At 43.2% G+C, this 16,440-nt stretch overlaps 2 protein-coding genes across 3 annotated transcripts in view; one reads left to right on the top strand and one right to left on the bottom strand.

The window, feature by feature from the left end:
• Positions 1-16,440, top strand: part of capn5b (calpain 5b) — a 61,233-nt gene that overhangs the window by 23,451 nt on the left and 21,342 nt on the right. For both annotated transcript variants that reach the window (XM_061056131.1, XM_061056132.1), the window contains exon 3: positions 6,899-7,030. In XM_061056131.1, coding sequence (XP_060912114.1) covers positions 6,899-7,030 — 132 coding nt within the window. The remainder of the gene's footprint in view (positions 1-6,898; positions 7,031-16,440) is intronic.
• On the bottom strand, positions 13,967-14,634 carry ompb (olfactory marker protein b). Its single transcript, XM_061056178.1, has one exon. The coding sequence runs from the start codon at positions 14,447-14,449 to the stop codon at positions 13,976-13,978; it is 474 nt and encodes a 157-aa protein (XP_060912161.1). The 5' UTR covers positions 14,450-14,634; the 3' UTR covers positions 13,967-13,975.

Genomic DNA, 16,440 nt, shown 5'->3' with positions numbered 1-16,440 from the left:
CTGTCTGTATTTGACAATCATCATGTTAGCACCCATACAAAGTGAAAAACAAAAACAAACAACACTAAAAATCGTCACCATGTGTACAACCTATCCCACATGTTTTATTTTACATAATTGTGTTACTATACTGTCCTCCATGTTTTTCTTTTTGTCCTCTTTGCTCATTTACTTATTTTGTCCCTCTTTCTAATTCATTCATTTTATTTACTGACCCTTTTCCTTTTGTTTTCTTCATCTGTTTGTTTTTGTCTAAATCTGCTTGCAAAACTGTATCGTACCACAGTACCAAGACAGTCGTTTTGAGTATTTGATTATAAAGTGTTTTTTGTGATGACGTAATCCCCTGGGAGAATTATTTCTTGGAATAATTAGATTTTTGAATGAATATGATTTGATATCTTTGATGGCCTAGAAAGCCCTCCTGACTGTTCCCCACCGGTGTTTTCATCAACGAAATCCACTGAGGCAGACATTCCCAGAAACAGCTTTAATCTTAACCACAACTCTTTGGGTAATGACGCTTTAGTGCCGGAAAAGCTCCATTTTGGGTTTTGAAGAAAGAAAAACCTCCGCCTCCAAACAAAACATCAGCAGGTTGAGCTGCCGTGCTCTCATGTTTCCCTAAAAAACATTTGGAAAAGCTTCTCGTAAATGTTTGCCAGAAAGTGAAACTACATAAAAAGTGGAGTTTCCTGGCCTTCTTTTTATTTGACAGAATATGTGAAGATATGTCTCCAATAGGCGGGATAAAAGGTTGGAAACTGAAAACTCAGGGTTTGATTGATTAGAATATTTTACACCAACAGACAATCGGGTTGCAGAGAGGTCCTGTAATCAGCTGCAGGGTGAAGGTTCACAGGCGTTACCCTCCCCCTCCCCCCTCCCCCTCCCTTAGAGGTTGTTGTGCTCCGAGTTATCCATGCTCAGTTGCATCCCGGCGATATTTATGGCCGCGATGAAGTCCCAGTGGCGGAGAGCGTGCGAGCTTAAAGAGCAGGCTCTAATAAAATGTTCCTCCTCTCTCACTGTCTCACATCGTCTCTCGGCCTGTCTGTCTTTCTCCTGCCGCCCTTCTCCTCTTCCTCTTGCTGTGCTGCTCCTTCACTGGCTTGGGGTTTATTTATGTCTTCACGAGGTCAGGGTGGGGCGAGCCGACGATCGACGCTGTGAGACGAGGACAAGTGTTCAACTGAGAGACTCAGAGATTCTGTACCATGGTGCCTCTCCTCTTTGCATATCTCACTGAGCAGGAGTAACATGTGCTCGATGTGTATAAACACCTATTCCTATTAGAGCCCGACCGATTTATCTGGCAGCCGATAATATCGGCCGATATTAGCACATCAAGTGACTATCCATATCGGCTAATTTGATCTCAGATATGCGCCGATATTACTTGATTTATTCTTAAGTCAAATAGCATTTAATTTGAGATTCACTGTATCACTCTAGCAGTTCTCTTTCCCCAGCAGAGGGCGCTATATGGATGACAACGAGCATTTTCACTCTCCAGAGTGTCAAGCGGTGATGCTCGTTCATGTGCGGTTACTTTTCAGTTGAGGGACCATCTTGTCTTCATTTGAGGAATCAACGTAATAATTGTGTATATCTAAATCTATCTCTACCGACCAAACATAAATCTAAGACAGATATCGGCGGATATATCGGTATCAGGTTTTTTTTCCTCCACGATATCGATATCGGCTCCAATGAGCATTTTCACTCTCCAGAGTGTCAAGCGGTGATGCTCGCCATGTGCAGTTACTTTCCAGTTGAGTCACCGTCTTCTCTTCATTATATCATTTTTCCACAACTGTTTGATAACTGCATTTGAGGAATCAACGTACTAAATGTGTATATACTATCTCTATCATACATAGATCTTAGAAAGATATCGGCCGATATATCGGTATCAGGTTTTTTTTCCTCCCCAATATCAGTATCGGTATCCGCCCCAAAAATCCCATATCGGTCGGGCCCTTATTCTTAAACAATGAAGTGAATCAGGTTGTAGCCTGCTGTCATCATGAACATATGTATTCTGTTAGACGTTAGTATACTTACATTAGGGCTGTTTTTAAAAGCCACGACAATCCCTGACCGTGGAATAAAGTGGAAAACAATTAAAAATGTAGTTTGTAACTTTGGTAAATGGTTTACTTTGATCAGATCCCCAGGAGTAAACACCTGTTGTATTCAGTGCATCCCTGAAACCTGTAGATCAGGGTGCAGGATTGCACTTTTATTATTGGCATTGTAGCAATGAGTCGATGTTTGCTGTTTGTTTGTTTCTCTCTTTCTGGACGCCCGACACTGTCTCAGCAGGCGGCTGTTCAACAGGAGTCTGGTTCTATGGAGTTAGATCAGTCTCAATATTCACAAAAGTGATAACATTAAATCATACGCTACTGTGATTGGCTGAATAGGGAGGAGACATCTGATTGGCTACAGACATTTCCCTGCTGAAAAAAATGCATTTGTGAATCTAAACCACGGCAGGGGAGTCTCAAAAGTCCCACACACAAACGCAGTGAGGTTCACAAATGACAAACAGTTTGTAAATAAATGTAACAAGATACAAATGTGTTTTTAAAATATACATGTATATTATATATTTGTGGATTTCTACTACATATACACAAAACTATATATATTTGTGTGTGAATCAGAAATACATTTGTGGTCTTATTTTATTTATTTATTTTATTTATTTTATTTATTTTATTTATTTTATTTATTTTATTTATTTTATTTATTTTATTTATTTTATTTCTTATTTGTGGATTTGTTTTACATTCATATAGAATTAAATATATTTGTGTGTGCATTGAAATACATTTGTGAATCCTTCTGTGTGCATTTGTGAATATTGAGACTGATCTAACTCCATATGGTTCTGCTTCAGGTCTCTGCCTCTTAAAAGAAAGTTCTTCCTTGCTGCTGTAACTTACCAAATGTTGCCGAGTGCTGTGCTCATGTTGGATTAATGTTGGGTCTCTATAAATAATATATCACAGAGGACTCTTATTGTAAAGTGTCAGACTGACGGCTGCAGGTGTCAGGATTAAATGCAGGAAGAAAATCCATCGCTGTTGTGATTTTTTTTGGTGTATATTTAAAAGAAAGTTCACATTCTACCAAGTAATGCTGTTTGTCTCTACTTTTTGTCCTCGCCTGTTTGAGCTTGTGTATGTGATGGTTTCCCCTCACAGGCTGATGGATGGTGCTGAGGAGGCCGATGAAGCCGCTTGGAAAGGTTCTCAGTAGCAGGGTAAATGATTAGGCTGTGCTCAGCCACAATATTCACATTACTTCAGAGTCTGCAAGAGCCAGGCGGGGATCGATACTCTATTACTCTTCCACCTGAGCCAATCCCTGGACGGGCAGTGCGACCACAGGGAGCCCCCGCCGCCGCTGCTGCTGCTCTGAATTCACCAATCAATGCTGCTGCAGACTCGGTAAAAAAACGTGATTAGAGATCTTAACTGAGGCACTGGTCGGACACGGGCTCCTGATCATCCCCAACATTGCTTCAAATAGTTGTGCGTCCTCACGTACAGACAGACAGGAAGTTGCCCCCGGTGCTGGTGTTTGTAAGGTGAGAGGGTTCTGCAGGCTGCTGGAGTGCTCAGATCCTCAGGGGAGCACTGCAGTGGCCTCTGCTTCTGATTAAAAGTTTGCTTTTGCGGCAATCAGCTTTTGCAGAGTCAGCAAATTACTGACCTTCCTTTGTGTCCTGTGAGTGTGTGTGTGTGTGCTTTACCCTCGCCTCTAACATGCGCCATAGTGTGTACATGCTGTGATCTGCAGTAATACACATCCACATGACTTTTAAAGGCTGGGACCATTACAGATGTTTATATTCAAAGCAGGATGTGGTGGAGGAACTGGAGCATATTCCAGCCCTCATACGCTTCATCAGCCAGCTAATAGATAAACACAGTAACGCCATCACACTTAGAAGGCGTGTCTTAAGTCTCCACTTAACTCCAGCCTGCGTCTCTGGACTGTGGGAGGAGACCAGAGCTCAGAAGAAGAACACTATGGAGTCTTTACACAGGCAGCATGCAGCAGGTATCATCGATCCAGTAATCAGCAACCTTACATATTTTTATTTTTTTTGTACTTTATTTTTTCCAAAAGTAAAACACCAATGTGAAAAAAACGAAAAGACATACGTAAAGCATACTATAAAAACAATCAAACAAACCAGTAACATCAAAACACCAGTCCAAATTCATATGTCATGGGTATGTAAACCATCCCACTTAAAAAAAAATAATAACAGTAGTATATAAATAAGCAACAACAAATAAACAAGCAAACACACAAACAAAACCTTACATTTTTATGAGGTTAAAATCCTTCCGTTTCTAACACTGAATACTGTGTTTTTTGGGTGGGTGGAAATGTCACTGTAGAAAAGTTTTAGTTTGTCACTGCTGATGGATGTAGCAGAATTTAACCCAGATAGAGGTTGTGAGTTTTTGAATGAATCTACATATTATTAGTTTCTGACGGATTGTGCAATGTGCAATACATGAATTGGATCCATGGTGTTGCAGCGGAACTCTCTTTGTTTGCTGCCGTTGCCATGGTTACGTTTGTTGTGCTTCCTGCTTCAGTCAGCTTACTTCCGTATTGGCTCCTGTTCCGCTCCATGTGACAATTCACAGAGTCTGTGCTCGGCCGTCCGCGGTGTTCTCCCCACTCAACAGGATTTCTGATCGTAAAAATTTAACACCTTTTAATATTTACGTTTTCAAATCGGGGCGGCACCTCACACCTCAGGAGGACCTGGCAAGATAATCTTTAGATAGTCGGGCCTTTGCTGACTTTGGTCGGTAAGGGGGGAATCGGGCCCAAAATCAGCCCGATTATCTTGTACTGCGTACCTCGCTTAACTTTAATATGACCCAGACTTTCCACATTTTAATAAAAAGACAGTTGTTCACTTCCCAGCGCTGATGGCACATGAGTCAAATGTTACATGAGTAAAAGCTGACATGCATCTTCCCTCTCTCTCTCTCTCCCTCTTTCTGCCTCTTTTACTTTTCTAACCCTAGTTGAGTGCTGCGAGCGCGTAAAGATAAAGAGCTGTTAAGTGGTGCTGGTCTTTTTCCGCTGTCTGTTGAGTAATGGCCGAGGAGCCCATCGACCCCGCCGGTCTCATAAAGCAGAGAGCAGAAAAACAGACTGACTGAAAAACAGACAGACTGTTCACACCCAGACCACTGCCAGCTCCGCTCTGCAGTCACATGAAGTTGTTCTCCATTTCTGTTGATGCTGATGTTAACCTTTGAATTAAAAATCAGTCATCATAACAAACTAAGATGCTACAACTTCATTAAGTGTTTGTCAATATGTTTTAGGGTTGTCATGAAAACCACTGCAACAAAAACAGAAGTCCTAAGCATCCAAATTAGTTTAAAGGTCACATATTATCCTCCTCTTCAGTTTAAATAAGTCTCAGAGCTCCTCAAAACATGTCTGTGAAGTTTCTTGTTCTAAATCCACTCTGATCCTGTTTTTGATCATGTCTATAAACCCCTCTATTTCAGCCCTGATCAGAACAGGCTGTTTCTGTGTCTGTACCTTTAAATATGTAAACGAGCTGTGTCTGACCACGCCCCCTCTCTGGAAGGACTTGGGTGTACCCGGTGCTTTCTCGCTCCATGTCCTATTGTTTACGGTGAGAAGGCAGACTCAGAGGGCAGCACAAACACCTAGCTGTGGGAGTGTCACCCACCTGGGGGAGGGGCTACTGCCCTTTGTGATGTCATGAAGGGAAAATCTACAAACGGCCTGTTTGAGCACACATTTTCTGAAAAGTGGAGCAGGGAAAAGACGGAGAGGATGGACTTTTCTCATCATTTGGGGGTTTGTAGACAGACTAGAGACACATGTTAGAGTTAGAGGAACATGGTGAAGTGTATTTTGCATAAGTGACCTTTACTTCAAGGTTTTTTATTTCCATAATTGCAAACAAAGTCCTGCTTTCGTCATTATCGACTTCATATGTTCAAAATAAAACAAACTCTTTTGATAAACTGCGCACAAGATATTTAATATATTCTCATCTTCATCGCTTTATATCTTCCATTTCAGTCCGTTTTATTTTTATGTTTTTTTTGTATTTTTGTTCAGTTTTGAGCCCGTGAAAGAAACTCTCTCTCTCTCTCTCTCTCTCTCTCTCTCTCTCTCTCTCTCTCTCTCTCTTTCTCTCTCTCTCTCTGTCATCCTGTTCTTGTTTGCAACACGTTGATGCTGAAGTGAAGCCATTGTGTGTGCAGACAAAAGCCTAAAGGACAGGGTGTCTCTCTGTAAATGGGTAGTGCGAGCGCCCGCACGATGTAGTATTCATCCCACACATTATCACAGGAACCGCAGGATGTCCAGTGTGTGTAGGTGTGTAGGTGTGTAGGTGTGTGTAGGTGTGTAAGTCCAGCTCATTCAGCACCATGTTATTTGCTGTAATGGAGGTCTGTCTGTTCACATTGTGGCAGAAAATGGACTTCAGCACAGCAGGAACAGGACATTGTGTAAATGCACGCGGCGCTCCAGCTCTTTGCTAGAAGATGGTGGATATGATACAGATGGTCTCGTTCTGATTCAAGAATCCGCCTCAGTAACACATTAGCACTCTTATGTCTTGTACCTGGGACCATGAACATATCTAATTAACCATAAACAATGTTTCAGAGGAGTCTATATTTGTCTTATTTTCCGAGTCAAAAGCTTCAAATCTGAAGGTTCTCGTCTGAACATCTTTATTTCTTCTTCTTCAGTTTCACAACAAATCCTTCAGCTTAACTTGAATGTTTTTTTTCTAAATGCTTCACCTCCAAGCTGCAGCATCCACTCACCTCCCTGTGTCTGTGTCTGTGGCGTGTAGGAGCTGTGTGAAGACCCTCACCTGTTTGTGGATGGAATCAGCGCTCACGACTTGCATCAGGGACAGCTGGGGAACTGCTGGTTCGTAGCGGCGTGCTCCAGCTTGGCCTCCAGAGAGTCTCTATGGCAAAAAGTAAGTGTTTGCATTCATGTGTGGGTATATAAATGTTGTCTGCCAAAACGACCTCTGATCAGTCAGCACACAGCGGCTCTAAAACGACCTGACAGCAGTCTGATGATTGTGAACGCCTCAATGAGCTATTAAAGAGTTTTAACTGAGTCTTCTTTACCAAGAGACAAAAATAGAGTTCATGTAGTTTATGTGTCCAGAATATGAGACACACTATAAATAAGTCTGTTCTGGGGGTCTCCCAGAGGGATCAAATGGTTTAAACTGACTTCCTGTGGGACGATTTCCTTTGTGGTCAGCAAAGGCCACAACAGGAAGTTTCTGTGGCAGCTGTGCAGCTCTTTTTATTACCATCTAGTTTTTGCAATGTGGAATTTGCACTCCTGCTAGCTGTCAGTACAGTAGTTGAGCACTCAGTGTAAGGTAACGTTCATAGTCGTGAAGTGCAGAACCCCCCACAGCCTCTCGAACGATTCTCCTGGAGTTGCACTGCACACTCTGCTGCTCACTTTTTGTCTTTAGCCCCGTTTCTACCAAGCGGTCCGGTTCAGTTCGGTTCAATAAGGTACTCATTTATTGCCGTTTCCACCGTCAAATGGAAGGGTACCAAAATAACCGATGAGTACCATCCTACTTTTTTGGTATCCTTATATAATTATAAGTCTATTTTTAATTGCACAGTTTAAGTTTGATTCATCTAGGGGTATTCTTTAAATCTTTTTTCAGGTTAATATATATGTATGGGAGGGGGGGCGTCTGTTTTGTGGTTAATTTGTAACAAATGTTTCATGTCATGTACGTCTTTGTAACCTGCTACTGGATGCTTTGAATTTACCTCGGGATCAATAAAGTATCTATCTATCTGTCTGTCTATCTATCTATCTTCTGTTGGGGTTCCAAGAGTACCGATCCAACCCTAAAGGGTCCCTTTTGTTTACTGTCTCCTGTTCTTCCTTTTCGTTTCTCGTAATGAATAGCGGGCTCCAATGTGTTGATGCTGCTATCTCCATCTCCGCTTACCAAATAAGGGTACGGTTGGCTGTGGAAACGCAAGCTAAGCTACACATTCTTTGGTGTTTCCACTGTCAAATGTTGAGAATGGTACCAAAATAACCAATCAGTACCGTCATACTTATTTGGTACACTTCTGTTGGGGTGCAAAGCGTACCGATCCGACCCTAATGGTTGGAGCTAGAGACACCGCAGTCCGTTGATCAGTCAAAAGAAACTTCAGTCCTGTGCGACAGCGGTCATAAAGGACAAGGGAAGCGTCCACTTGTTATACATGATGAATGGGGTCAAAGTTTTTATAACGTCAGGCCGTGTGCAGTCTATAGTCTAGACTCTATTTCAGTCATAGCAGGCTCAAAGAGTCCAGTATAGATGGAGTCATAAATAATATGAAACCCTTCCCATCATGCACTTTGTCGTACACATGCTGATATTTTTCAAATGTTGGTTACATCTTTGAATAAATCTCTGTTTCTCTTGCTGTTAAAGTCGTGATGGAGAGCTCGGCAGCTTCAGCCAACAGACTGTTCAATTAGCTTTCCCTTAAAAATTGCACAGTGGGAGTAACAGCTTGCTTGGCTAAGTCCAAAGTCATAAAAACACATCCGCCAACACCGCGTAGTTACAGTTTTTTTATAAATACAGACATCCCTTTCTTTTTTAAATCAGTATTTTCAGACTACCCAACTTTTCTCTTGCAGCACCGTTTGGTTAACTGTGAACAAATGCAACAGTACTCAGTTTGGAGATTTTCCACTGGGTCAGATATTCTTCTTTCTGTGATATTTGGGAGAGCAAATCACCTCGACTGACTGCAGAGGAAGAGGCTCGAGTGGTCCTTCAGTTTGCACGTAATGACTTTATTTGTCTAGTTTCTATTGTCACAGATAAATGCCTTGATTGGACTGCAGGCCAGAGACATTTTTTTGCGTATCCAGCTTGTATTCTGATAAACAAAAGAAAGCCTGGACAGTAAAATAGTCACAGGAAGTTCGATTTTTGCCAAATCAGAACTGAGCCACGTTTTGGTAGTTGATTTAAAAAGTTGATTCCAGAGTGAGTTCGTTGATGTATCTTGGCAAAAACACTCTGGCTGTGCAAATCCAATTTCAAATAGTTTTTTTGAGTTACTCACACTCCATCAAATCTGTGTGTTCATTGACGCCTGCCGTGACAAAATCATGCTTTGTCACAAGTTCCTGCTTAGCTACGTTTGTCTGGTTTGAAAATGCGATGGAAAGGTTGTGGACAAATCAATGAAGGATCTGCATCCCCCCCTTTGGACAGCCACAGCCTATGTTACTAAATCCCGATTCAAGAATGAGTATTGGCCTCCAATTCCTCTTAAAATGCAGAATCATCACGGAGTTGTATGCCAAGAATCAACTCACCAACCCAATATCAGAACCAACACCACCCAAAAGTCTGCCTGTTTCAGGTCAAATATCAAGTGTCAATAACAAACAGCAACGTCTGAAGCAGAGACTGTAATGTCAATCTAAGCTGGCCAAGTTTCCCGCAGTTCGTCGGGTGTCCACTTGAGGCTGGCTGCATGGTTGGATGTCATGGTTTGGCAGGAGGCTTAAAACCCGCCTCAGCTCCAACTCTTACAACCCAATTTCCACAAACACCGTCTGCACTGCGGTCCATTTGACTGTTTCAAATACGCCGCGATTCTATTTTCGACAGTAACTAATGCCATCCATATGCCGATGAGGCAGTGGCCGCAACTTGGGGTTAAGTGTCTTTGCCCAAGGACACATCGGACATGTAGCTGCAGGAGCTGGGGAATCGAACCCCTAACCTTCCGGTTGAGAGACGACCGACTCTGAACTCCTGCACATCAACACACCTACTCGCACTCTCAGGTCTTCTTCTTCCATTCAACTCACTGCACCACCCGCCCGCCTGTCCACCATGGGGGGTCCAGGGCCTTCAGCCGCTCTGCCCCCCCCCCCCCCCCCCACCTGGAACTCCCTCCCACCACAAATCCATAATATCGACTCTCTCTCCATTTTCAAATCTCATCTCAAAACACATCTTTTTAAACCGGCATATTCAGTCTGATCATTCTCCACCCGGTCTCATAACTCCACCACATCCTGTACATTTGTGTTTTTAATGTTAATTTTATCGTTGTGTTGTTACTTTGTTGTTTTTATCTCTGCTCTGTAAGGTGACCTTGACAGTTTTGAAAGGCGCCTTTAAATAAAATGTATTATTATTATTATTACCTCTGAGCCACAGCCGCTCATAGCCAGTTAATGTCCCAAGATCTCGAGAAAAGGGGCTGAAATAAAGTATTCATCACCACCGAGATAACGAGATAAGATAGTCATGAAAGAATCAAAATGTTCTTATTGTCACAGAAAAAAGATAAATAAAAATGTATGGATCCATGTCCTCCTAGAGCTTTATGATGGACACTATAAAATCCACTGTTGCTTGAACGGGTTGTGTCATATAAACTAAAAAGTTCATAAAGAAACAGTAATATTTGAACTCTGCTTAGCTCTGAAGTTTGTGGTATCAGGATTATCGTTCTTTGGCGTCCATCATGACGGAGGAAACAAAATGATTTCTGAGGTTTAATGGGATTTGAAAGAAGATGCCTCGTCCTGTCGTTGAGAGATGCCGGATTGTGACAGCCCGCTCAGAGACAGTACACAGTGTGTACACACAGTTTGGATATTTTTCCCCTTCTGTCTACGCTCTGCTTCTGAGCTCTGTTTCATCTTTCAGTACAAACAGAAAGTCATCACCAAACATCACATCCAATCAGCGACGTTTGTACCGATGTAAGCCCATTTTTTTTTTATCTGCCTTTCTTATTTAACAAAATGATTCTTTGATTCTCTTCTTAAAACTCAACCTGTGCTTTTCAAGATGTGACTGACAGAGACCTGATGCTGTATGTATTTGTGGTTGAGATGAAAGAAATATTCAATATCCAACAATTCTGGGTTTATTCGCTTTCTAGCTGAGAGTAATGCCGGTTCTGGAGACAAGACCAGACAGGAAGTCGTTAAAATTCATGCAATAAACTCTGTCTGTCCTGCAGGTCTAACCTCTTTTTGTGTGGAGAAACAGACATTTGGATATTAGGTGTCAGCTGCACTTTAGTAAATGCCGTGCGGTTTCCTCTACCTGCTGTGAAATCATTTGACATTTTGGATAATTTTTTGTTTTTTCCGCTCCTGACAAAGAGTAGCATAAATAAATGAAAACCACACCCACCTCTAATGTTATTGTTTCTGAGGGGAGAAATATTCTGCTGTGCTCCATGTTCATGGTTTTCCAACAATTGCCTCTCCACCCCAAAACCGCAACACTGCCGATGGTGCGCCAATCCACCTGTCAACCTCACCGTCCGTCTTTCCTGTCGTAGGAAAAAGATCCACTGCTTCTTATTCTGGTAAAATCTCAGTCCCAGCTCCTGCAGCCACATGATCGATGTGTCCTCGGGCAAGACACTTAACCACAAGTTGGCTGCTTTGTCGGTGGTGTATGAATGGATTAGTTACTTCTGATGGACTCTTCTTTACTCAGCAGCCTCTGCCATCAGTGTGTGAGTGTGTAGGTGTGACCTGCGGTGTAAAAGCACTTTGAGTAGTCAGAAGACTAGAAAAGCGCTACTCAAGTTCAAGTCCATTTAGCATTCTGTTGTGCACCAAGATTGGAAGAAAGGTAAATGTAGTTAGCCTCTTTCTTTAAGTTAATTGTTGCATGTTTTCTCAGAGAACAAGCCGTTTAGCGCCCTCTGCAGACTGATCCTGGGATTACTCCAACAGACGTTTACATCCAGACCTGAAACTTTAAGTTCAGCCAACGTCAAGTTTAAGCATCCAGCATTGTAACACAATGGGTTAGATCTAAAATGAGCATCAGCATAAGAGGTCGACTTTAAAGACAGTTAAATACAGCATAGGTTAGAAAATACAAACTGGCGCACATGAGAGAAGCTAAACTTCAGACCTCAAAGATTTAGTTACAAGCTGCGACGTTGTGAGAAGTGAACACACAGCGACTCTTAAACACATATTTCTCTGGTGTCATGCACAGGACGGGAGTTGAGTATCCCATCACAGGCTTGTTTGAGGGGGTGAAGGGGGCTCATAGCGCTAGAATATGTGTTCATATGGACGATCGCTTTAGGTTTTGTAAAACCACAAAATAACACTGTTACTGCAGAAAGCATTAAAAACATTGGGATGTTAATGTTTATGTCAAATTTCCAATCCCTAGTAGGCTCGTTGTAGACTCCGCCTTGTTGGGAAGCCTAGAGAAAATGTTGAATCCATAGTTTCCCATAACCTGAATGTTTTGTTGCACATGGATAAACCACGACGACATAAAGAATTCATTTGTGAGCATCAGAGTGGGCTGAGGCCTGACTAGCTGTATCCAGTCTTTATGCTAAGCTAGCCAGTGTTTCGTTTAATGAATAGATTTTGAGCAAGTAATCCCATTTCCCAAGAAGTCCAACTTTTGTTTTCAATGTGAGATAAAGAATGAAATGCTTTTCCTTTCATTTGGGGAAAATCACATGGGGGGTGTCTAATCTAATTGTTCTGCGGGCCGGGTCTGCTCCCCCCCCCCCCCCCCCCCCCCCGGAGGCTTTGACAACCTTTCCTGAATAACGTCGGTTTTGTTGTTTTAAATTGGACTGAAATTCAGGGCGTTGGGGCTAATTAGGTTAGACCTCTATCAGACGGCTGTTTGTGTGGATCCAAAACTATTGTGAAGCCTATTTTCTCTGTGCAGAGATTCATCTGATCACAGTCTCCTGTTGGCCACTTTGCTTCCTGTTAAATCAAAACAAGAGCGATGGTCCAAGTCTCCCAGGAGCAGACACTGTTCCCCAGTGAAACCCGAGCGTGGCTACAAAACAGTTTCTACTTTGTGTTGCCTTTTGTCCGTGGTAATTACCTGCAAAAACACAGCCAGACTTTAAAATGCCTTCATTAAGCTGGAGAGCTGTTTTTTTTTTTTTTAATTCTGATATTCATGTAATTAATCAAACGCTTTCTGTGTTTAAATGTTAATTTTATTGATAGAATCGGCCTCTTCGTTTCACTGTTTGTCAAAGTGTGACGGGAAGGCCTGAGCAAAAGGGACACATACCAATGAGGGCACACGATGAAAATTATTATTTATGCATTCTAGGCTGCGGGCGCGATCGATTTAATCGAGACTCCTGAGAAACGTGCAGCATTCCACTTTTTTATCTGAGAAAAATTGAGGCACAGGCTGTTCAGGTGGCGAGGTACTTGGACCGACACTGAACGAGTCTAACACCGCCTGACGTCTCAGTTATTTTCTTTTTTTTTTCTCTCTCACACCTCGTCTGACACGCGTCGTCTCATTCACAGTCACAGATACTGTCCCGTCCCGTCCCCCCCCCCCCCCCACTGTTGCAGTGCGAATCCACATGCCTCCCCTCTCTCTCTCTCTCTTGTTTGTCAGGGTCACCATGCAAGACGGAGACGGATGAGGCAGCGGGAACCTGTTCCCCCCTTGCCACAAGAGACGCACACATACACACACACAAGTACACACTGTCTCTATCCATTACCTCATGAGGGACTCACTCCTACTAAACCCTGTCAGGGCGGGCTGTTTGTCAAAGAGAAGGAGAGAATAACACTCAAGAACAGAACGATCCATGACCAGAAATTTGGTTTAAAGAATGATGATGCAGCTTTTTTAAAATATGTCATTTATTTATATCTGAATGTATTCACGCTGAACATCACAGGATACAAAGATACAGAGAAGCACTTTGTAGAAATCAACAGGTTGATAGTTCAGGTAAAAAGGAGTAAAGAGAAGAAGAGTGTAATCTTGTCCTTCCAGGTTGTCCAGGGTTTTAATGATTCTTCATCTACCATAAAAAAAAACACTCAAGCATGAGAAGAAGAGTTCAATTCACAAATCTCAGCTGTCCTTTGTGAAGGAGATGGAGCAGTCCGCAGTCTCAGGGCTGCAGCCTTCCGCAAACGCAAACAGGAAGTACATCACCTTCCTCACCTTGGCCAGCTCCGCGATCCTCTCGCCGAACTCGTGCACGTCGGCCTCGTAGCACTGGACGGCCGCGTCGCCCCGTGCCCTCCAGAAAACGCCGACTGGCTCCAGCAGCTGACGCGTCATCAGGTTGGTGAGGTCGGGCGTCCACAGCTGCGAGGTGGCCGTGACGGTGAGGCGCCCGGCCTGGGCCAGACGCACCGTCCAGTGGGAGAAGCGGAGGGACTGCCGGGAGAAGTCGAGCCGGTACACGGCCTCGTTGGGCAGCAGCAGGCGCTCGCCGTCCTGCCTCTTCTGACCGCGCTGCTGCAGGGACTGAACCCGCAGGCGCATCACCTCCGTCAGCTGGTCGTCTGGCCTGAAGGAGAGCTCCAACTCTGCAGACATTGCTTCACACGGGGCACCACAACGGCTCTGACGGGTCGATAATGACTGGATTAGATTGGCAGCTATGTCGAAAACTACGTCTTCAGTTTCTCTCCGTCCTCTTCCTTTAATCCTGTGACTCTCGCTGTGCGCTCGTGCCTGCTGGCAGAAACAGTTTGCATATGTGCATGGAGCATCAACAACAGAGGGTGGGTCTTAACACAGAAGTACAGGAGAGCAGAGGTGCTAGGCAACAGGCTCTGATGACATTTGCAACCACAGCATTGGGTCCACCCTCGGGGAGATCCTCAGCTCTGTTTGTCACACAGTTGTTTGTCTGCTTTGTTACTGATCTCTAACTCTTAATACCTGACAGGAAGACGTTTATATTTGAAATCCTGGAGGGTTGCATGAGTGAAAATGTAAACATGAGGATCTAAACTGTTAAGTAAGCGAAGATTAGCTCTTTTTTGTTGTATATCCAGGGTGATAAGGAGGAGCAATGAGTGAGGAGGAAATCCCCTTTGTTCTCCTCGGTGTGCATTCTGACAGACAGCAAAGACAAGGTGCCTTCTGCTTGTGTTTCTGGTCACTCGTCAGGTCACTTTACTTCCCAGAGTTCACTTGCTGCATAGCGACACTTGGCCCAGATGAAAAAAACTGAGATAGATGGAGCGTCTGCTCTCTCGCTGTCCACAGTGCAGAGTCAGAGCAGCAGCAGCAGCAGCAGGGTGGAGTGCAGGAGAGATTGCCTCCCAAAGGATTACAAAATGACTCTGAGGCTTCTGTGGTGCAGTGCTTTGTTTTGTTTTTTTTCCAACCTCCCTCCTCCTCCTCCTCTTTTTTTTAAAAGGAGCTGTTGCTGCGTGGTCCTCCAGAGAGGCCAGATTCTCTCCATCAGCACAGTGTCACCTCCTGCAGAGAGGTTTGACAGGAACTGCTGTTCGGTTAGCACACCTTGACATCTCCAAAGGACGCCCCGCTGCAGCACTGTCAGTGAATTCACATGCAGTGTCGCTCACTGCATCATTAGCCGTTCTTTTTTTTTTTTTTTATTGCATGCAGTATTCATACAGGTGGAAGTGTCACAGGTGCTCCTTCACAGGCTGCCTCCAGGTCGGTGTCCTGTTATGACATAGAGTCACAGTGGGAAAGCTGCACTTCATACATTTTAAACAGCTATCACATCCCTGAACCCGCAGAAAATTAAGGTGCAATAAATCCTCTTTACACTTCCTGTTCAGACGCAAAAGACCCCCGTGAGAGACAGGCAAAGGGTCACAAGTTGTAGCGATTACTTCCTGTTAACCTTCCTGCTATCACCACCTTTCAGGGCTTTGAAATTGAGTCTGTATCTCAATACAGATATCTGGGGTTTGTGATTGATGATTCTCTCTCTTTTAAGCCTCAAATTCAGGAATTGGTAAATAAAAACTCAAGTTAAAATTAGGATTTTATTTTAGAAATAAGTCTAAAAAAACTTGTTGCTGCCACATTTATGTCGGTGCTAGACAATGGCGATGATATTTACATGCTGTCTACTGTTTACCATGGGGCTCTGAGGTTTATCACCAATCTTAAAGCCCTTACTCACCACTGCTCCCTGTATGCTCAGAATATTTAATTATCTTAAATTATGAGATAAATGAACCACTTAAAAAATGTAAGCAAACGCTTTAAGACGCATTTGATAACAAGTTCTGTTTTTAGTAAGTAATAAGACTTCTTCAGCCCTGAGATGTATTTATTTGTCTCTATTTTACTCAACACTACGCTTGCTATGGTTATACATCTTCTGTTTTTCAGCATTGGGTCCATTTCTGACTCCAGTGTTTGTGTGTTTGTGTTTTTGTTGGTGTTTCGATGTGAGCGTTTTCTTTGTTTATTTACGTCTCCGGTCAATATAATAAGTACAGCTCTCAAAATGGAGGCGAGTGGTTATAGGGGCTTCACTGGACCACAGCAAATGCAGGCAGCTGAAACACACACACACACACACACACACACACACA

This window comes from Labrus mixtus, chromosome 14 (genome assembly GCF_963584025.1).
Source record: "Labrus mixtus chromosome 14, fLabMix1.1, whole genome shotgun sequence".
NCBI classification, from domain to species: domain Eukaryota; kingdom Metazoa; phylum Chordata; class Actinopteri; order Labriformes; family Labridae; genus Labrus; species Labrus mixtus.
Note: the sequence above shows the minus strand (reverse complement) of the source record. Positions and strands in the feature narration are given on the sequence as shown.

Excerpts from the sequence above, each read along its gene's own strand:
- ompb (XM_061056178.1), bottom strand. The coding sequence starts at position 14,449 with ATGTCTGCAGAGTTGGAGCTCTCCTTCAGGCCAGACGACCAGCTGACG.